Raw genomic sequence first — 21,310 nt, forward strand, 5'->3', positions numbered from 1 at the left:
GGGGGGGGGGGGGGGCTCAGCCAATCGCTGCAGCACCCGGGCGTTGCTATTCCAGTGTTAACACTATTTGGGGGTGGGGGGTTTCCATGAGATAAATACAGTTGGCTGTTCCTATAGCAAGAGATCTATATACACACTCACATATTTTATAGATATAAAATATGCGTGCATACGCACAGGGGACGGGGGAGAGGAGGAGACACATACGGTTCTACGCACTATACATAAGGGGGGGGACTAGGGGGGAAAGGAGCAGGCGGGGATCAGGTATTGATTCCCCCAGGGAGGCTCCACTAAGGGTGTGGGGGGTGGGTTGGAGTATTTACAGGACAGCTTCCTCACTGCACAGGGCCCACCACCAACACCACCCTGTCCTCCCTGGGGGCCCCAAGTCCACTCCCCCGGTTATTTACAGTCCCGGGGTGCAAAGTTTCCAACCTTTCGCCTGGGTTGGGTTGGCAAATGATGCAGGCGGCTGCAGGGCCGAGGAAGGGAAGCCCCCCCCCCCTTCACTGCTTCTTCTCGCGGGTTGTGATGGTGACCAGTTGCTTGGCTGCCTTGGCAATGTCGTAGGCACACTGGATGACCTGCTGCGTCAAGAGCTGGTAGTCCACGGGGGCCCCAGGCTCGGGGGGCACAGTTTTGCGGCACTCGCTCTGCAGCCGGTACGCACTCGCGTTGAGGAGGCGCAACGAGCTGCGCACCGTCTCCAGGGCTGGCTTCTGCAGAGGGGAGAAGGTTACCTCGTTAAGGTCAGGTGAAGCAAAGGCACTTTCCCCAAAGCCTCTGATAAATGATGGGGCCACAGAGGAGGCCCTCCACTGCATCTCTGCATGATGTACTGTTCTGGACTGGTTTCCACTAAAGGCACTGTATCAATAAATCAGGTCTGATTGGATCATTCCCAGAGATCTGCCCTCAGGAGACACTGTTCCCTGCACCTCTGTCTGGAGCGTCACTCCTTGGGAGCGTAACAGTGATTCATGCAGAGACATGGAGGTGGCATTAAGAACGTAAGAGAAGCCAGTGTTGGATCGGGCCAATGGCCCATCCAGTCCAACACTCTGTTACACAGTGGCCAAAAATACCAGGTGCCATCAGGAGGTCCAGCAGTGGGGCCAGGACACTAGGAGCCCTCCCACTGTTGCCCCCCCCCAGCACCAAGAAGACAGAGCATCACTTGCCCAGGAGTCCCTATTTATTCCTTGTGGCTAATAGCCACTGATGGACCTCTGCTCCATATGCTTATCTAATTCCCTCTTGAAGCCGTCCATGCTTGTAGCCGCCACCACTTCCTGTGGCAGTGAATTCCATGTGTTAATCACTCTTTGGGTGAAGAAGGACTTCTTTTTATCCGTTCTAACCCGACCGCTCAGCAATTCATGGAGTGCCCACGAATTCTTGTATTGTGAGAAAGGGAGAAAAGTACCTCTTTCTCTACCTGCTCTGCCCCATGCATAAGCTTAGAAACCTCGATCATGTCACCCCTCAGCCGTCGTTTCTCCAAGCTAAAGAGCCCCAAGCTAAAGAGCTCCAAGCTAAAGAGCCCACATTCGTAACACATCCCTGAGAAGTTAACTTTTACAATAAGACTGGATTGTGTGTGTGTGTATGCTTTATGAACTACGCATGAAACTAAGCAGTCAAAGCCTGGATAGTAACTTTGTCACCCATTTTAAACCAGTACGAAAATGGACTGTGTCCCCCGGGGGCCCTAAAAGCCGCTAAGCCTCTCGTCACATCTGCTCCTCCCAGCGCCATCAAGAGGACAGAAGACCACATCAGCCCCAGCCCTGCAAAAACCCTCTCTCCCCCAGTGTTAGTCTGCCCTAGAATTAAACCGCCTGCACAGGTCTTTTTTTGTAAAAAAAGCCCAGCAGGAACTCATTAGCATATTAGGCCACACCCTTGACAGCACAGCATATTAGCACATTAGGCTGCACCCCCATGTTACCAGAAGTGTGGATATCCAGCCACACCCACCTTTTGCTTCTTATTCTGTTTACTTTGTTGTCAAAACCCAGAGGTTTTTTTTGTAGCAGGAACTCCTTTGCATGTTAGGCCACACACCCCTAATGTAGCCAATTCTAATGAGTTTCTGCTGTTGGGTGCGGCCTATTATGCTAATGAGTTCCTGCTGGGTGTGGCCAACTCAGGAGCCAGCCGGAACTCCGTTCCTGTGCGTTCCTGCCCAAAATTAGCCCTGCGCCTGCAGCCAGCAAATATATTGTTGCTTCAGAGTTCCGTTTTTAAAAACAACCCTTACTCCTGAAAAGCGACTTGCGTGTACTGCAGGGTTCAGATCCACCTTCGGAGCAAAGAGACCACTCCTCCGGTTGGGCTGGATCTTCGGCCTACACAGCCTCAAGCCCTACGTAACACGCTATGGGGTCCCTCAATTTTTTGAGCCAACGGACACCTGTGGGATTCTGACAAAGGCTGGCCGGCACAGCCACAAGAACGGCTGCGGCAGGAGCAAGAGCCAGCCGGCCACAAGATGTCAGGGATCAAGGCGGTACAGAAGTTGAACAGCAGCTCTCGAACGGAGGTTTTTTTTGCCTGAGATGTCGAACAGGATGTCTTCTAATTTTTAATCTGAACGGCCGGTCAGGAGCCCTGTTGGGGAAAAGCCACACCTGGCCCCGGCTACTTTCTGAAAAGCACCAGGTAGGTGCTAGGAAAGGTGCTGGGGACCCCTGCTCTATATGAGGAGAAGGAGGAGCAGAAGGAGGAGGAGGGTTGGATTTATACCCCGCCCTTCACTCAGAGTGGCCTACAATCGCCTTCCCTTCCTCCTCTCCCCACAACAGACACCCTGTGAGGGAGGTGGGGCTGAGAGAGCTCTTTTGAGAACCGCGCTTGAGAAAACAGCTCTGAAAGAACTTGTGACTGGCCCAAGGTCACCTAGCCGCCTGCCTGTGGAGGAGTGAGGAATCAGACTGGAGAGAGCCAGTTTGGTGTAGTGGTTAAGTGTGCAGACGCTAATCTGGGAGAACCGGGTTTGATTCCCCACTCCTCCACTTGCACCTGCTGGATGACCCTGGGCAAGCCATAGTTCTGATAAGAGCTGTTCTTAGGTTTCTGTCAAGAGCTCTCTCAGCCCCACCTACCTCACAGGGTGTCTGTTGTGGGGAGGGGGAGGGAGAGGAGTTTGTAAGCCGCTCTGGGACTCCGAGTATACATCCAATCTCCTCTTCTTCTTCTTCACCTTCAAACCCGGTCCCCCAGATTAGAGGCCGCCGCTCTTAACCACACTACACCCAACGGGCTCTCACTGACTTCCCAGCACAACTTGCTATGATTGCACTTCATAATCCAAAGAAACCTGCCTCCTCTCTGGTGGCACACTGGATGCGCACTGAATCAGGACACGGGACAGACAGTCAACAGCAGGCATGTGGAAACAACCCCCCCCCCAGGAGCCAGGACCCTCGGGGGCTCCTCTATGCCTCACCAGGCCCTGCTGGAGGGACTGGGCCCTACTGATACGCTGGCAGGCTTAATCCGAGGCGCTCCAAGTGGGCGGTCTCCCTCCGTGCCCCGGGCCCTCCCCTCCATCTTACTTGGCTCTTCCTCCAGCTAAGACAGGAAACGGCCCCGTAGTCAGAAGCTGAACTGAAGCAGGATCCCGCCCCACGCAGAAAGCCTTTGGGGCCCCCGCAAGCCAACCACGCCCCCCCCTCTTGCCTACCTTGGGGAAAAGCGACGCCATCTCCGTGACGGCCGTGTGGATTTTCTCCGAACAGGGGACGAAGCTGCTAGGGTCAGAGAGAGAGAATGAGAGCCTGCGGCAACGCAGGAGTCAAGAGTCAAGAGGTCCTTCTTCCACCGAAAGCAACCAAACCCTGCACTGCTCTGGACTTCGAGGAAACGTGCTCAGAGCGGCAACTCGTCCAGAGAGGACGGACAACCTCCTCTGAGAACTCTGTTCATAAGAACAGAAAAGAAGCCAATGCTGGATCAGGCCGACGGCCCATCCAGTCCAACACTCTGTGTCACACAGTGGCCAGAAATACCAGGTGCCATCAGGGGGTCCAGCAGTGGGGCCAGGTGTCAGCTATGCTGCCATGATAGTCCAGGAGGCCAGAGGCTTCCCTTCTCTGTATACTAATTACTGCTGCATCCCTTCTGTGCTTCATCTCTGCTGTGACGCTGTTATCTCTAACAGGGGTCATTTCGTAAAAAAAGGAGTGCAGGAGCTCATTCGCATAATTTATTTGCATATGCCACACCCCCTGGCATCACCGGAAATGTGTCAGAAGGCAACACCCACCACTCAGGCTCCACTGGGCTGTTTTGGATTGCCAGCTATTTGGGGACGTGCAGATCTGTCCTCGCAGAGGAGGGAGAGCTTGTACATGAATAAAACTTGGTCTTAAAGGTGCCACTGGACTGTTTTGGGCCGGGGGCCGGGAGGGGGCTCTGCAATTTACCTGGCTGCTTCTTGCTCTGACTGAGGGCTGCTGGGAGCAGGGGGTGGGGCTCGTTGCATGTGCCCGCCCCCTGGGCTCTTTACTGCCGGCTCCGCTCCTGTGCGCTCCTGCAGGAAATGACCCCTGATCTCTAAGATATGCAGGTGGTGTAGTGTCTGGGGCTCAGGGAAAACCGCGGGAGCGCTATCGGTTCCCAGCTCGGCTCTAACGGTCTGGGGCTCCTTCTCCCGCGCACGGGAATATGGCTAATTGGCCTATGGAAGGGGTGTGTGTGTGCATACGAATGCCCTATATCCCATTATGCTTGTAGGGGCGATGCCATTCTTAACAGTGTTTCTGTTACTGCATCTATAGCTCTTCAATAAAGTATAACCTTTCTGATAAGCGTGTACTCCGTTGTTGGCTGTGGAACCTGACATCAGGACACTAGGAGCCCTCCCACTCTTGCCCCCCCCCCAGCACCAAGAATACAGAGCATCCCTTGCCCCAGAGAGAGTGTTCCATCTAGACCTTGTGGCTAATAGCCACTGATGGACCTCTGCTCTATATGCTTATCTAATTCCATCTTGAAGCTGTCCATGCTTGTAGCCGCCGCCACCTCCTGCAGCACTGAATTCCACGTGTTCATTACTCCTTTGGAAACCATAGGTAAAGGTAAAGGTTTCCCTTGCTCTAAAGCCAGTCGAATCCAACTCTAGGGATGTGGTGCTCATCTCCGTTTCCAAGCCGAAGAGCCAGCGCTGCCCAGAGACGTTTCCGTGGTAATGTGGCCGGCATGACTAAACACCAAGGCGCACGGAACGCTGTTCCCTTCCCACCGAAGTGGTACCTATTTATCTCCTTGCAATTTCTTGCTTTCAAACTGCTAGGTTGGCAGGAGCTGGAACTAGAGACGGGCGCTCACTCCGTCATGCGACACCCGGGTCTCGAACTGCTGAACTACTGACCTTCCACAGCCTGCAGTTCAGCATCCTAACCACTTGAGCCACTGCAGCCCCTTGGAAACCATAAGGAAATTTAAATCCTGGTTAAGGAAATTCTGTACCTTTTCTCCCCTCTGCCCTGTCTAGAAGACTAGGAGTGTGACTTGTGTGACAATGGAGCAGGCACAAAACCCAAATTCTTCCAGGCTGCAGCTCAGCAGCTGATGCCCTCTGCCCCCTTTTCAGCAACTGATCATTGTGGGCATCATCCTGACCCTGCCCCTGGCTGGGCCACCATTCCCTGCACGGGCCCAACCCAAAAAGTATTCCTTGGTTACCAGTGCCACCCCACTCCCCACAAAGCTCCCGAACCCGGACGTGGTGCCAGGAGGGATCCATCCAGACCTGTCGTGCTTGAACTCCTGGGCGGCTCGGAGCAGCTCCTGGATGTTCTTGGTGACTTGCTCGGTCTTGAGGATGACGTCCTCCGTGCTGGGCAGCCCCGGGTCCAGGTCCCCCTCCAGGGGCTCCGGTTCAGGGTGCAGATCGTCATCCTTGCCCAGGTCTAAGAAGCGCTTCCCGTCCATGCTAGGAAAGGGGAGAAGGCCGGCAGAGGTGTTACCGGGAGAGCTGGCGCTGCCCGCCTGCATCCCCGCACCCCTTCAGCCTCACCAACTGCAACCGTCCGAGCACAAAAATGGGCACCTGCTCAGAGAATCACACCTGTTGTTTAAGCAAAGGATATTCCTAGGCCTTGTGGCCAGATGCCAAAGAGCAGGGGTGTCAAACATGCGGCCCGAGGGCCAGACCAGGCCCCTGGAGGGCTCCCATCAGGCCCACAGTGGAACTGGCCATCTCCTGCTTCCAGGTCTGCTGCTGCGTCATGGCTTGCTTCGCCAGGCTCTCTTAATCACTCAGCCATTTCATGTTTTAACCTGAGACTCAGAACTCTGAGCATGAGATTTCTGTGGTGAATGTCAATAAATCAAAAGTCGGTTTGCAGCTTACAGAGCTAATGTTTTAAGCATGTTTTTATTTTAAGTAAAAAAAAAACACCTTTGTGTTTGTGTCCTTTATAAAGTTTATATCTCCGCTACCTGGCATTACATTTTATGACACACGTGGCCCGGCCTGACAAGGTCTCATTTATGTCAGATCCGGTCCTCATAACAAACGAGTTCGACACCCCTGCCAAAGAGCGTGGCCACAGGGGCGGGACTTTGGGGCTCTGCTGAGCTCCTAGGCCCCTCCCTTGAGGACCCAGGGCTAATGGTGCCAAAAGCAGAAGTCATGCCAAGTTACCTGGTGAGAAGGCCCCATTCCCTGGTGGAGAGCTGGGCCCTGTCACACAAGCAAAGAGAAGCCTGCTCTTGATTCTCAAAGCAAGCTTTTGGCCCTGCCCGTCCTGAACAGCTAAGTCCCACCCACAGGTGCAAAGCGTCCCCTCCCACCCAAAAGCTAGTCTGAACCAACGGCAAGAGGATGGTCTTCCTCTCCCACCCCCGCCATACGTGAACATACAAGAAACTGCTTTATACTGAATCACACCAACAGTCCACCAAGGCTCTCCCAGGTCTCAGGTGGAGGTCTTTCACATCACCTGTGGGCCTGGTCCTTTTACCTGGAGATGCCAAGGACTGAACCTGGGACCTTCTGCATGCCAAGCAGAGGCTCTTCCGCTGAGCCACAGCTGTAAGTGCTCCTCACCTGAGCGGCAGATCCCCTCCCTGCGTATTGTCGTAGTCGCTGTCCGTACCACTGCCATGGCGGTCCAGTTTCCCAGACTAGGAGGAGGGAAACGGGGCAGAGTCAGGTCGGGCAAGGGAGGAAGCATCTCGCCTTCATGGCTAGAGATCAGTCCTAGGAATGGCCTACCAAACAGTCCCCCCCCCCCCGACACACAGTTTCTGGGTTTAGAGCATTTCTGATGCTCAGAAGGCATTTCCTGCCCACCAAACAGAATTACCAGCATGCCCCCCTGCCACAAACCCTGAAAACAAAGCTTTAAGTGTTCAAGGATTAGCTGCCTCCAGAGGTGCGCACCTCATGCGCTTTCGTATATAAGCCCATGTTCTGAGTGAGCCTCCTGAACTGCAGCACAGACTCATGCAGGCCCACACCAGGCAGCCTCCTCCCTGGAAGGGCACTTAGAGCTCTCGGGAACCTTTGATTTCTTTAGGTTTGCAGTTTGGGTTCGGGAGGAGGACAGCGGGAAACCGGTGAGCCCCACTCTGTCCCCTTTCCTTTTCTGTGAGTGAAGGCCGACAGTGAACTCTCCTATCCAGGCTGCCAGGGGATCAAGAGACAAAAACAGCCTGTCCCTCTCGGGCAGCGCAGGAGCCGGATCACCACAGGCCAGAGTGGACGCGGCTCCCTCCCCCCTTTTGCCACCAGCCTCCTCGGCAGAACACGCCCACTCACCATGTGACGTCCGCTGTCCGGTTGGCACGACAGGAGCGGAGAAGAGGGAGGAAAAGGCATCGACGAGACAGAGCCCCCCTTCCGGACCTGAAACAGCAAAGGGAAGGCGTCAGACCGGACCCCAACCGACAGACACACACGAGAACCCAGAGGTGGAGGAGAGAGGGTCTCCCACATGCTGGGAAACCATCGGCACGAGCCAGGGAGGTGGGTCGCCACTTACAGGCAACGGCTTCTCCCCGCCACCCACACAGAGACTCTGCTCACCCGGTACATCCCAGGCGGATTGTGCACAGAATACATGGCCTCGTCGTCCACTTCCTGGGGGGGGGGCAGAGGAACAGAAAGTGAGCAAAAGCTTCCCTCTCCCTTCCTATTCCCTCCTTCTCCTCCTCCGAAGGCACAATGCTTTCAGCCTTCGCAACAATCCATTCGGACTCGAAACCTCCCCGGTGTTCGCTTTGCTTCTCTCTTCCCTTCCCTGAATCCTACCCCGCTTTCCGTTCCCCTGGGCCGAATTCTTCCTGTTACAGTTCGGTTGCCGAATCTCCCCATCCGGACAGTCCCGTAGTCCCCCTAGAGGGATATCCCTCCCCACAACAGAAGCATGATGCGTATCGGCTGGGGCTCTTCAGTGCTCCTTTCTCATTATTTGCCTTCTGTGTTACCCCCTCTCCCCCTTCCGGCTCCCCAGAGACCCTTCCCAATATTCATAGAAACACAGAAACCAGAGAGCTGGAAGGGGGCCCCAAGGGTCATCTAGTCCAACCCCCTGCACAAAGCAGGAAATTCACCACTACCTCCTCCCCCCACTCCCCCAGTGACACCTGCTCTATGCCCAGAGGAAGGCCAAAAACCTCCAGGATCCCTGGGCCAGTCTGGCCTGGAGGAAAATGCCTTCCTGACCCCCAAAGTGGTGCTCAGCATTGCCCTGGGCATGTAAGAAAAGGGCCACGAGAACCGAGCACCGGCTCGCCTCTCCCCGCCCTCCCTCTCGTGATCTGCCTGAATCCACAGGATCGGCACTGCTCTCAGACGGCCATCTAGCCCCCAGAGAAGGAGAGCCCACCGCCTCCTAGGAAGCCTGTTCCCCCGAGGAACCATCTCACGGCTCACACGAGCATAACAAAACATACAGGGTGTGCGCGCTGGCCAACACTCACTCCGGGGTGAAACGGCTGCAGGCGGGTCACCAAGTCGTCCACCGGCTGCTGCCCAAAGGGCTTCAGTGCGCCAGTGCCCGGCTCGTACATGGAGAACGCGTGGCGGTCACGGCGATGGGGTCCGGCGGCAGGGGAAGCGACGTGGCTGTGCTCCGGGCGCTCGCTCTGTGGGGGTGCCGCCGGGTGTGCCTGTCCCGCCTGCTGGCGGATCTGCATGTTCTCCGACTGCAGCTTGTGGATCTGGAACGGCGGTGCGGGAGCATCAGCGGCAGAGCCCAAGGCCACCTGCCCCGGCACTCGGCTTCCAGCGTGGGATGGCCAGAGGCTCTCCACTGGCATCCCTCCCAGACCGCCCTCACCCTGGTCTGCCTCGCATGGCCTTCCTCACATCCTCTCTGGGCAGGGAGGGTCTTTCCCAGCATGCCCTTGGACAGTCCCTGAGCTCACACAGCACATCGGAGATCCACATGCGGTCGAAACGTCAACGAACGGAACTCAAGGAGTCCTTTATTTATTTATTTATTTTTATTTTGTTTCAAACACCAATATCAAAAGGAAGAAAAGAAAGGGGAAAAAACCACACAACAGCAACATATACACACACCACTACATTGAAACCGCTCCCCAAACTCCTCGGAACTCTACCTTTCCCTTAAGTTTAACAAGAGTCAATAAAAGAACTCATTTCGGCTAGAGAACTACATATGTAAAAATATGGGGAACATTCATGTTATATAATTCTCCAGCCATTTATAAACACTTGACCAAGTTTTAAAGAAAATAGATTCTTCCTCGTAATTTCAAAGTTAAGTTATCTAGTTCAATAACTTCCATAAGGTCGTTTATAAAGTCTTGCGCTGAAGGTACCTTTTCCTGTTTCCACATTTTTGCGAAGGTAATTCTTGCAACAGTTAATACATGTACAGTCTGATACTTATCTAATTTTTGTAGGTTGTCAGGCAAAATATTTAATAGGAATATTTCCAGTATCAATGGTACTTGTTTACCTATTATTTGTGTAAGAATATCATATATCTCGTGCCAGTATCTTTTAGTTTTTTCACAACTACCCTCCCTTTTGCCTACACTTCCAGCAGTTATTAGGTAGATTTTAGGTAGAGTCCTGAGACGCACACACAGTGCTGTTGGACCAGCGCTTCCAAACTTTCTCACACTATGATGCACCATTTTCCCCCCTGATCTAACGCTGCTGTTGTCTGAAAAGAACGAACAGAGCCTCTTCCCTCTGTATGTCAGCCAGTGCTCAGGACACACCTCCCAACTGGAAAGTTGCAAGCCTACAGTGGTGACTCAAGCAGAGAAACAACGGACACCCTCCTCTGGAGGTATGCTCCACACTGTGATGAAGATAAGCACCAGAATCCCTTCTCTCAAGGGTGAGCCCTGCAAGATCAAGACTAAGAAGAAGAGATTGGATTTATAACCCCCCACTTCACTCGGAGTCTCAGAGCAGCTGACAATCTCCCTTCCCCTCCCCACAACAGACACCCTTGTGAGGTAGGTGGGGCTGAGAGAGCTCTTTTGAGAACTGCTCGTGAGAGAACAGCTCCGAGAGAACTGTGACTGACCGAAGGTCACCCAGCTGGCTTCATGTGGAGAAGTGGGGAATCAAATACAGTTCTCCCAGATTAGACCACACTGGGTGTAGACCAAACGACACCAAACTGGGACATCTGGTCAAGCATCCCATTTCTTGCAGCAGAGAAATGGACGCCAAAGCCTCCCTGTCGCTGCCCCACCTGCAAAAGGCATTCAGACACAGCCTGCCTCTAATCACAGAGGTTCTATTTAACTGTCCCGGCTCCTGAGGGACCCCTCCTCCTCATTCCCTTTTAAAGCCATCGCAGCTAGTAGTTATCATCGCATCTTGTGGCAGACAATTCCACCAAGTTAATTATGTGTTGTAGGAAGCGGTATTTTATCAGGTCACCTTTTGGGGCTTACAGGAGTCTTCCGTTAATCTTTTTTTTTTTTTTTACAAGCAGTCGAGTTTGGGAGCGACTTCTCTGCAAGTGGCAGCGAAAAATCAACAAGCAAGCACCCAAAACACAACCCACACCGGAGGACGACGGGCCGACACAAAGCATGATAGAGTGGCAGCCAGCCTAACCCCTCTAGGAAGGAAGGGCCGACACCCACAAATGGAAGCGACCCCAGGGCGCAGCCTGGCTCGTGAAAACACACACACACACACACACACACACACACACACACACACCCAACACTCCCTCTGAGCCGTGGAGTCTCATGAGCAGAAGGTTCTACTCTGTGAGCGACTGGCATTAAAGTTGTGAGCGAGCAGTTGGGCTGCTGCATCCTTTAGCTTGCTCTGGAGCCGTCCCTTCCTGAGCAGAGACAAAAATGTGCGAGTCGGGGACTAAAAAACAGTGAGCTGGCACACGCCCAACTCAGCTTAGAGGGAACGCTGCACACATCCCCTTTCAGCTCAAAGCACCCGATAAAATGTGTGTGTCGTGATCTGGGCTATTATTCGGCCAAAAGGGAGGTCTAAAGGCCTGGGAAGGTGCTCTGGGCCTTCTCAGAGGAGCCTGGAACCAGAGTGGTGGCAGCGTCAGGCGACACCCCACCTGAGCCATGACAGTGTGCATAAAGTGCCGTCGAGTGCCGCTGACTTATGGGGACCCCACAGGGTTTCCAGGGCAAGAGAGGAGCAGAGGTGGCTGGCCATTGCCTGCCTCTGTGTCACAACCCTGGGTTTCCTTTGTGATCTTCCGTCCAGGGCCAACGCTTCTTAGCTTCTGAGACCGGATGAAATCGGGCTAACCAGGGCTATCCCAGTCAGGGCAAGAGGCCTTCAGAGGTGGTTGGCCATGGCCTGCCTCCTGGACTTCCTCAGTGGTCTCCCATTGTCAGCTATGCTGCCATGGGGGTGGGGGAGTTCGTTCTGTGTCTTGGTAATTGCTATTGCATTCCTGTCTCTGCTGTTTTGCCTGTGCCGCAACGCTTATCTCTACAGATGTGCAGGAGGAGGTTGTGTTGTCTGGAAGTCTCCTGTGTACCGTGAGAGACTACTGCTTCCCAGCTTTCGCCACCTAACGGTTTCCTAGCTGGTCCCGCGCGCGGGAGGGTAGCTAATTGGCCCATGCCATGGGGTGTGTGTGTGCGTGCATACGAATGCCCTATATCCTATTATGCTCAATGGGTTGCCGCCATTCTTAACAGTGCCTGTGTTACTGCATCTATAGCTTTGCAATAAAAGTATAACCGTTCCTGAATGCGTGTACTTCGTTGTAAGCTGTGGGTTCTGACACCCATCCAACTGGTAGCCGGGACTGACCCTGCTTAGTTTCCAGGGCCTGACGAGACTGGGCTCGCCTGGGCCATCCCGGTTAGGGTTTACCCAAAGGAAGAACGGAAGCAGAGAAATGAAGAGAGCGCCCTCACACTCTCACTGCCTCCGACACCTGCACCTCCGAGCCATGCTACCCCTTGAGACCAACGCTCCCTCTAAGCTAGGGGGTCTTGTGAGCAAAAATTCCACTTGGTGAGCTACCGGCATTAAAGCGGTGAGCGAGCCGTTTGCTCTGGAGCCCTCCCTTCCTGAGCGGAGACAACAATGTGTGAGCCGGAGGCTAAAAAAACCGTGAGCTGGCTCTCACTAACTCAGCTTAGAGGGAACGCTGCTTGTGTCTTCTCGGGACAAGGCCCCTCCGACTGCAAAGGGTGCCCCAGAGAAGCCAGCCTGGGCCATGGGGAGGTTTTCAACACTGCAATTTAACCCCCCCCCCCAACCCGGAGAAACGAGTGTCATCCAAGGGTACAAACAAAAAGTTTTAAAACGCCCCCACCCCCCCCGGCTCACCTCTCTCTGCAGCCTCCGCAGTTCATCACTCAGGCTGTTGTTCACTTTCATGAGCTGCTGCACTTTGGCTTCGGAGGCAGCCAGGGCCTTCTTCACCTCCAGGTACTCCTGCAGCGTGATGGGCCCATCGGAAAGGTCGGAAGAGTCCATGCTCTTTTTGGGGTGAGGGAGGAGAGAAGGAACTGTGTGAGACGAGGGCATCCGGGGAGCCATTGCAGAGATGGGGGGGCTACAGCCCCCTCTGTCCCACTGAACGGAGGCAGGGGCGCTCTGGAATGCTCACAAACACTTCCACTGCTCCACTGCTCCGGGGCTGGCAAAGGGCATTGGAACGCTTCAACACCACCAAATACGGCTGCCAAGTGGGGGCGGGTGGCGGGTAAACTCCCGCTTTGGAGGCTCGATTTCCGCCACCGCAGAATTGGGCCCCAGGGGCAACTTCGCCCCCCAAAGCGCAGCGTGGCTGCGTCCCCGGAGGTGACGCAACCACGTCGACCACGTTGGGGGCGTGGCCCGGATCGTCAGAGGGAAAACTCTATGGTTTTCCCTCCGACGATCGGGGCCACGCCCTCAACGTGGTCGACGTCGCACGTCACTTCCAGTGATGTGCTGGCAGCCTGCACGCGCGCTACGCGCGCATCCGGGGACAGCTCCTGGAGCCCAGCGAGGCTCCCCCGCCGGTGAGTTCTTTTGACTTGGCAACCCTACCACCAAACCAGTGGGCCAGAGGCAGATGAGCTTGCAAGCCATAGCCTGGGGAGACCAAAGAATGGGGAATAGGCCGCATGGCCACAAATATCCATGTGCCTCATTCCTGTTGCTGGTGAAGACGCCTGAAGCTGCCTTAAAGGTAAAGGTTCCCTTGCTCGAAAGCCAGACGAATCCGACTCTAGGGTTGCGGTGCTCATCTCCGTTTCAAAGCCGAAGAGCCAGCGCTGTCCGAAGATGTTTCCGTGGCCATGTGGCCGGCATGACTAAACACCAAGGCGCACGGAACGCTGTTCCCTTCCCACCGAAGTGGTACCTATTTATCTACTTGTAATTTCTTGCTTTCGAACGGCTAGGTTGGCAGGAGCTGGAACTAGAGATGGGAGCTCACTCCATCATGCGGCACACTCGGGTCTCGAACTGCTGAACTACTGACCTTCCACAGCCTGCAGTTCAGCGTCTTAACCACTTGAGCCACCGCAGCTCCTTACACTGAATCAAATCATTGGTCGATCAAGGTCCATACTGTCTACTTAGATTGGCAGCCGCTCTTCACGGTCTCAGGCAAGAGGTCTTTCACAGCACCCACCATCTGATCCTTTTAACTGGAGATGCCGGGGATTGAACCTGGGACCTTCTGCATGCCAAGCAGATGCTCTACCACTGAGCCATGGCCCCCTCCCTACATTGTGTCAGCTTACAGGAAATACTGAAAGCAAGGAAAGATAAATGGGTGTGCAAATAATGACTTGGGTTTGCTTCTCAGCAGGCAGAAACAAATCTCAAATGGAACGAAGCAGATTTTGAACTCTGCTCTTCTCCCAACTTATCCAAATTACTGACCGACATTTGGGCTCCAGCACTCCAAGGAGAAGAGCAACTGGGACAGCTGCTGATAAGAACATAAGAGAAGCTGTGTTGGATCAGGCCGATGGCCCATCCAGTCCAACACTGTGTCACACAGTGGCCAAAACCCAGGGGCCATCAGGAGGTCCACCAATGGGGCCATAAGAACATAAAAGAAGACATGTTGGATCAGGCCGATGGCCCATCCAGTCCAACACTGTGTCACACAGTGGCCAAAACCCAGGGGCCATCAGGAGGTCCACCAATGGGGCCATAAGAACATAAAAGAAGACATGTTGGATCAGGCCGATGGCCCATCCAGTCCAACACTGTGTCACACAGTGGCCAAAACCCAGGGGCCATCAGGAGGTCCACCAATGGGGCCATAAGAACATAAAAGAAGACATGTTGGATCAGGCCGATGGCCCATCCAGTCCAACACTGTGTCACACAGTGGCCAAAACCCAGGGGCCATCAGGAGGTCCACCAATGGGGCCATAAGAACATAAAAGAAGACATGTTGGATCAGGCCGATGGCCCATCCAGTCCAACACTGTGTCACACAGTGGCCAAAACCCAGGTGCTATCAGGAGATCCACCAACGGGGCCATAAGAACATAAGAGAAGCCATGTTGGATCAGGCCAATGGCCCATCCAATCCAACACTGTGTCACACAGTGGCCAAAACCCAGGTGCCATCAGGTGGTCCATCAGCAGGGCCAGGAGCCCTCCCATTGTTGCCCCCCCCAACTACCAAGAATACAGAGGATCACTGCCCTAGATAGAGTGTTCGATCTGTACCTCATAGCTAATAGCCACTGATGGACCTCTGCTCCATATTTATCCAATGCCCTCTTGAAGTTGTCTGGGTTTGTAGCTATCAGCACTTCCTGTGGCAACCAATTCCACATGTAAATTCCAATGGCTCTCGCCCCTTCTTCTTCCCACCCCACTAGTCCCTGCCGTGCTCACCCGGGCCCGGTTGTTGCGAGCAGCGTTGCCACCTCGCAGGGGCTCCTGGTCGGGGTCTTCGTCTGAGGCGACGCTGTCGTAGTCGTGTTGGTCGTCGATGTCGCTGGGGCCGTGCAGAGCGGAGTCTAGAGTCTCTGAGCCGTGGGAGAAAGGGGGAGACTGTTACTATTATTTATTAAACTTTTATACCGCCCTCCCTGCAAAGCAGGCTCAAAGCGGTGAAAACAATTCATCAGTTTATACCTACAAATAAATACAAAGGTTTTAAAAACAACAATTAATATACAGAGTATAGATCTATCTGGCATCATATTATAAATCTGCACCCTGTTGGCAGGGGAGGAAGGTGAGGGAGGAGGAGGAGATTGGATTTATACCCCGCCCTTCACTACCCAAAGGTGTCTCAAAGCGGCTTACCATCTCCTTTCCCTTCAGCTCCCCACAACAGCCACCCTGTGAGGTAGGCGGGGCTGAGAGAGCTCTTGACAGAAACTGCTCTTTTTCGAGAACAGCTCTTATCAGAACTACGGCTTGCCCAAGGTCATCCAGCCAGGTGCAAGTGGAGGAGTGGGGAATCAAACCCGGTTCTCCCAGATTAGAGTCTGGGCTTCTCCCAGATTAGAGTCTGGGCTTCACCACGACACCAAACTGTGTCAGGTGGCCAATTTGCTCTTAAAACCCCGTTGCCGTCCTCAACCATATGCTTGGCAGAACATCTCTGCATTACAGGCCCTGCGGAACTGTAACAGGTCCCGCAGGGCCCTGAAGTTATTCGGCAGAGAGTGCCACCAAATTGGAGCCAGGGCAGAGAAGGCCCTGATTCTGCTTGAGGGCAGCGGGACACTCTTTGGGCCAGGAACTTCCAGCAAATGCTGTTCTCCTAAGCGCAGTGCTCTCTGGGGGACATACCAGGAGAGGAGGTCTTCCAGGCATGTTGGTCCCTGACCGTTTCGGGCCTTAAAGGGCGGGAGTGACGTTGGCAGGAAGTCCCGCCCCCCCACCAAAGAGCCTCCCCCTCCCTCCCCTTACCTGTAGGGCTGACCAAGGCTTTGCCCTGCTGCCGGCGTTTCGCCTCGCTCAGGATATCGATGATCAGGGTGGCAAATTCCCGGGCGTTAAAACGGGCAAGCTTCTGCCGTCCCTAGAGGAGAGAAGACAAACGGCGTGGGACAGAAGCATTGGGGTTCCTCTTGGATTCCCAAAGTCAAGCTTCCGCCCTCTATAATGGCCAGGGGTCATTTCCTGCAGGAGCGCACGGGAGCGGAGCTCCGGCAGTAAAGAGCCCAGGGGGTGGGCACATGCAACAAGCCCCACCCCCTGCTCCCAGCAGCCCTCAGTCAGAGCAAGAAGCAGCCAGGTAAGCTGCAGAGCCTCCCCCGGCCCCCCGGCCCAAAACAGTCCAGTGACACCTTTAAGACCAAGTTTTATTCAGGTACAAGCTCTGCACGCCCCCGTCCCCCCCAATAGCTGGCAATCCAAAACAGTCTAGTGGAGCCTGAGCGGTGGGTGTTGCCTTCTGACACACTTCCGGTGATGTCAGGGGGTGTGGCATATGCAAATAAGTTATGCTAATGAGTTATGCTAATGACCCCTGATAATGGCACTCCTGATGATCAGCGTCTCGGAGCATCACCCTCCCTCTCACTCCAGTGTGGCTCCCCTCCCCTTCCCGGCTGCTCAGAAACAGGCAGCTGGCCAGTGGGGAGGCAGCGCCCCCTCTTACCTGATTGCGTGTCGCGGAGTATTCGGGGTTCACCGGCAGGAAGGGCACGGCGCTGCGCTCTGTCACCAGGGTGCTGTGGTTCTGCGTGGTGAGCCAGACTTTGGAGAAGAATGGGGGAAAATGGGGGACATTCAGCAGAGTCCGTTTGAGGTGGGGGAGGCTCGGGGGGGGCCTTCTCCATCCCCCGGGCTGAGAAATGGGGGGAGGGAGGCCGAAAGGCATTTGGGGCCTTCGAGGAAGGGGAGGGGGGGATCCTGCCCTGGCGTGAAGGTGAGCAGTACCTGGCTGCTTCCCATGCCAGTTTGGTGTCGTGGTTAAGTGCGCGGACTCTAATCTGGGAGAACCGGGTTTGGTTCCCCACTCCTCCTCTCGCACCTGCTGGATGATCTTGGGCAAGCCGTAGTTCTGTCAGAGCTGCTCTTGAAAAAGAGCAGTTTCTGTCAGAGCTCTCTCAGCCCCACCCACCTCACAGGGTGTCTGTTGTGAGAAGGGGAAGGAGTTTGTAAGCTGCTCTGAGACTCCCTTGGGGAGTGAAGGGCAGGGGTATAAATCCAATCTCCTCCTCTTCTTCTCTCCACTATGCCATGCTCCCTCTCAAATCCTACTTAGCTGAGAAAGGGGGGGTACTGAGAACACCCAATCTGCTTTGTGTGTCCCCCCCACTGGCCCTTCCTCCCAGAGCAACCATGTGATACCACCTCTTGGCTGCCCCTCCGGTCTCTTCTCTTCCATCTTCATCTCCACCAAAAGCTTCCCAACATGCAAAGGCGAAAGTTCTTGGGGCTTGTCAGGTTGGGGGATGAGGAGGAAGGGGGGGGGGGACATTATCCATGGTCTAGAGCAGAGATCCCCAACCTTTTTGAACCCCTGGGCACTTCTGGAACTCTGATACAGGGCAGTGGGCACGACAACACCCTTAACGGGTGGAGCCAGACAGGATGAGGATGCCGCCTGAGCCTGATCTCATCAGATCTTGGAAGCTAAACAGGGTCGACTCTGGCAGGTATTTGGATGGGAGACCTCTAAGGAATACCAGCAGTCGGGAGGTGGGGGCAGGCTTTATTCAGACACCTGTCTCTGAATAGCCTCCCAGCAGGGGTCAGTCACCGAAGGTTGCCACAACTTTCAGGGGCACACACAGTCCGTCACCAGAGGTTGCCATGACTTCCAGTTGCGCTCTCTCTCTCATTCACACACACACACACACACAAAAGAAAAAGAAGAGGAGGAGGAAGCTGAAGTGCAAGGGAGGAGAGCGGTCTCTCTTCATTACGAACACAGGCAACCAACAATGTGGCAACCAAAGGGCCGTGTCGGTGAGTTTAAATCAATGCATGTTGGAACGAATGCTCCCTCTAAGCTGTGGAGTCTTGTGAGCAAAAATTCTACTTTTGTGAGCTACTGGCATGAAAGGGGTGAGCCAGGAATTGGCTGCTGTGTACATTAGTTTGCTCTGGAGCCCTCCTCCCTGAGCTGAGACAAAAATGTGTGAGCTGGAGGCTAAAAAACTGTGAGCTAGCTCACAGTTTTTTAGCCTCCAGCTCACACATTTTTGTCTCAGCTCAGGGAGGAGGGCTCCAGAGCAAACTAATGTACACAGCAGCCAATTCCTGGCTCACCCCTTTCATGCCAGTAGCTCACAAAAGTAGAATTTTTGCTCACAAGACCCTGGCACATTAGGCCACACCCCCCTAATGTATCCAATCCTAATGAGTTTCTGCTGTTGGGTGTGGCCTATTATGCTAATGAGTTCCTTTTCTACAAAAAGAGCCCTGCGAACGGGCAACCAACAATGTGGCAAGCAAAGTGCCGTGTCGGTGAGTTTAAATCAATGCATGTTGGAACGAATGCTCCCTCTAAGCTGTGGAGTCTTGTGAGCAAAAATTCTACTTTTGTGAGCTACTGGCATGAAAGGGGTGAGCCAGGAATTGGCTGCTGTGTACATTAGTTTGCTCTGGAGCCCTCCTCCCTGAGCTGAGACAAAAATGTGTGAGCTGGAGGCTAAAAAACTGTGAGCTAGCTCACACTGACTCAGCTTAGAGGGGACACTGGTTGGAACAAACAATCCTCACTTTATCTGCTGACGGGGTCTGAACTGGCTGAAACTAAGAAGGAAAGAGATCTTGGGGTTGTAGTGGAAAGCTCAATGAAAACGTCAACTTAGTGTGCACTGTAGCGGAAGGGGAAAAAGCAAACTCTGTGCTTGGGATTGTCAGGAAAGACACTGAGAATAAAAGGACCAATATCGTAATGCATTTTTGTAGAGCTGTGGTGGGGATCAATGTTCCTTCTAAGCTGAGTTGGTGTGAGCGAGCTCACAGTTTTTTAGCTTCCGGCTCACACATTTCTGTCTTAGCTCAGGAAGGAGGGCTCCAGAGCAAACTGATTTACACTGTAGCCAAATCGCTCGCTCAAAACTTTAATGCCAGTCACTCACAAAGTAGAATTTTGCTCACAAGACTCCCGAGCTTAGAGGAAGCATTGGTGGGGATCTCGTTCGGAATACTGTGTGCAGCTCTGGTCATCGTATCTTTGAAAGGACACTGCGGAGCTGGAAAAAGTCTGGAACAGGGCAATGAAGATGGTTGAGGGGCTGGACCACCCTTCCTATGTTTGGACAAAAAGACAACAAGCGGGGGAGACAACTGACATTTCTAAAATCATTTCTAAAAAAAAGTTGGAGAAAAATGGATAGAGAACTTCTTCTCCCTTTCCCATAGTACTAGAACTTGGGGCACCCAATGCTGGGAAACAGATTCAAACCAGACAAAAGGAATGGCTTCCTTACTCAGCAAGTAACTGAATTGTGGAACTCACTGCCACTGGATGTAGTGATGGCCACTAGCCCAGATGGCTTTAAAAAGGGGTTACACACGGAGCCACGGGGAGCAAAGTTCATCCGTGGCTACTGGCCGTGGTGACTGAAGAAAACGTCCCGATGCAAAGGGGCCAGCCTATGGATACCAGTGCTGGGAGACAGGAGCCTTGGCCTCTGTGCCCGGTTCGCTGGCCCTCCCGGGCAACCATTGGGACCACTCTCTCCAACAGAACCCTGGGCTAGAAGGACCACTGGCCTGATCCAGCAGGGCACTTGTGCTTATTCCTTCCGAAAGCTCTCCTCTGATCACACGAGTCCCTTTTGTGTGAGGGGACCACTGTCAGAGGTGGATCTCCCGGGATCTGAGGCCAGGGTTCAAAACCCCAACCTTCACTACTGGCTCCAGTCCTAAAGTCTTCCCCAAGCCTCTCTTGCTTCTCGCGCCCCCGTGAAACACAAGACGAAATGGCACAGCAATGTACCGAAACAAAGGGGGGGGGGGAATTGCAATGTGCCCAAATTTAACATCAATGATCGATACATTTAATCAGACATATAAAGAGGAACGAATCTTCCAAAAACAGGTAGAAATCCACGGGTGAGGTTGAGTACAAGTCGAAATTCACAGGTGGAGTTGTGTGGCAAAACTCCACTTGTGAGTGTCTGCTGGTATTCAACTTCACCGGTGCATTTCTACCTGTTTTTGTTCTACTTCTACCTGTTTTGGAAAATTCGTTCTACTTTATATGCCTAATTAAATTGATGGATCATTGATGCATCCCACCCCCCCCCGAAACACGGCAGCTCTGACCGGCCTCATCCTGGCCGGGAAACCGAGCCCTACCAAGCAGAGAGGGGCTGCTGAGCACACGAGACCCTTCCAGCAGACAGCCCGACTGCATCTCGCCTCCAACTCCCGAACAGAAACTACCTCAGCTCTCAGAAGCTGAAGCGGGAAAGGGGCTCCATCCAGCCTGCCCCAGAGCTCCCTTCCGGAGCTCGCTCGCTCGGACCACCCGCTGCAGATCCTGATATCCGGACGCAAATTCCAACGGGGAGGGAGGGAGGGGAGAGAGAGAGAGCAGAGCTTGTCTGCCGCAGGAGAGATAAACAGGAGACACGGAAGGAACTTAAATCTGTTTGCCTTCCAGGCGTTGCAAGGCTCCTTCTCAGCACGGGTATCGGAACGGTAATCTGGGCTCAGAGCGCTCACAGCTGAAAGCGGCGGGGCGAGGAAGCAAGCTTACGTGGGCAGCTGGGGAGAAAAGCCCGAACAGGCCCCGCTTGGGGGCTCCGGCCAAAACTTCCGCAGGGTTCCCGAAAGTACACCAGAGCTCTGGGCGCCTCTACAAGGAAGGGTAGAAGGCCCCACCCTCACCGCATCCAGCCCTCTCGACGGCCTGCTGCACTCACCCCCCCCCCCCTTTACCGAATGTTCGCCAGGGTCGGGGGGTGAGAA

General features: G+C 54.1%; 1 protein-coding gene across 3 annotated transcripts in view; it reads right to left on the bottom strand.

Moving 5' to 3' along the window:
• Window positions 1-6: 6 nt before the first annotated feature.
• GIT1 (G protein-coupled receptor kinase interacting ArfGAP 1) overlaps window positions 7-21,310 on the bottom strand; it is a 67,735-nt gene continuing 46,431 nt past the window's right edge. The window contains exons 11-21 of one of the 3 annotated variants that reach the window (XM_015422038.1): window positions 17,034-17,131; window positions 16,340-16,451; window positions 15,311-15,444; window positions 12,785-12,937; window positions 8,941-9,180; window positions 8,045-8,098; window positions 7,778-7,864; window positions 7,064-7,140; window positions 5,762-5,944; window positions 3,692-3,755; window positions 7-722 (exon numbers count right to left, since the gene is read on the bottom strand). In XM_015422038.1, the coding sequence (XP_015277524.1) occupies window positions 510-722; window positions 3,692-3,755; window positions 5,762-5,944; window positions 7,064-7,140; window positions 7,778-7,864; window positions 8,045-8,098; window positions 8,941-9,180; window positions 12,785-12,937; window positions 15,311-15,444; window positions 16,340-16,451; window positions 17,034-17,131 (1,415 nt within the window). In that variant the 3' untranslated portion in view covers window positions 7-509. Of the gene's footprint in view, window positions 723-3,691; window positions 3,786-5,761; window positions 5,945-7,063; window positions 7,141-7,777; window positions 7,865-8,044; window positions 8,099-8,940; window positions 9,181-12,784; window positions 12,938-15,310; window positions 15,445-16,339; window positions 16,452-17,033; window positions 17,132-21,310 lie in introns of all 3 variants that reach the window. The other 2 variants (XM_015422037.1, XM_015422036.1) reach the window with 2 other exon arrangements.

Source organism: Gekko japonicus, unplaced genomic scaffold (assembly GCF_001447785.1).
Source record: "Gekko japonicus isolate JY-2015 unplaced genomic scaffold, Gekko_japonicus_V1.1 scaffold182, whole genome shotgun sequence".
NCBI lineage: Eukaryota > Metazoa > Chordata > Lepidosauria > Squamata > Gekkonidae > Gekko > Gekko japonicus.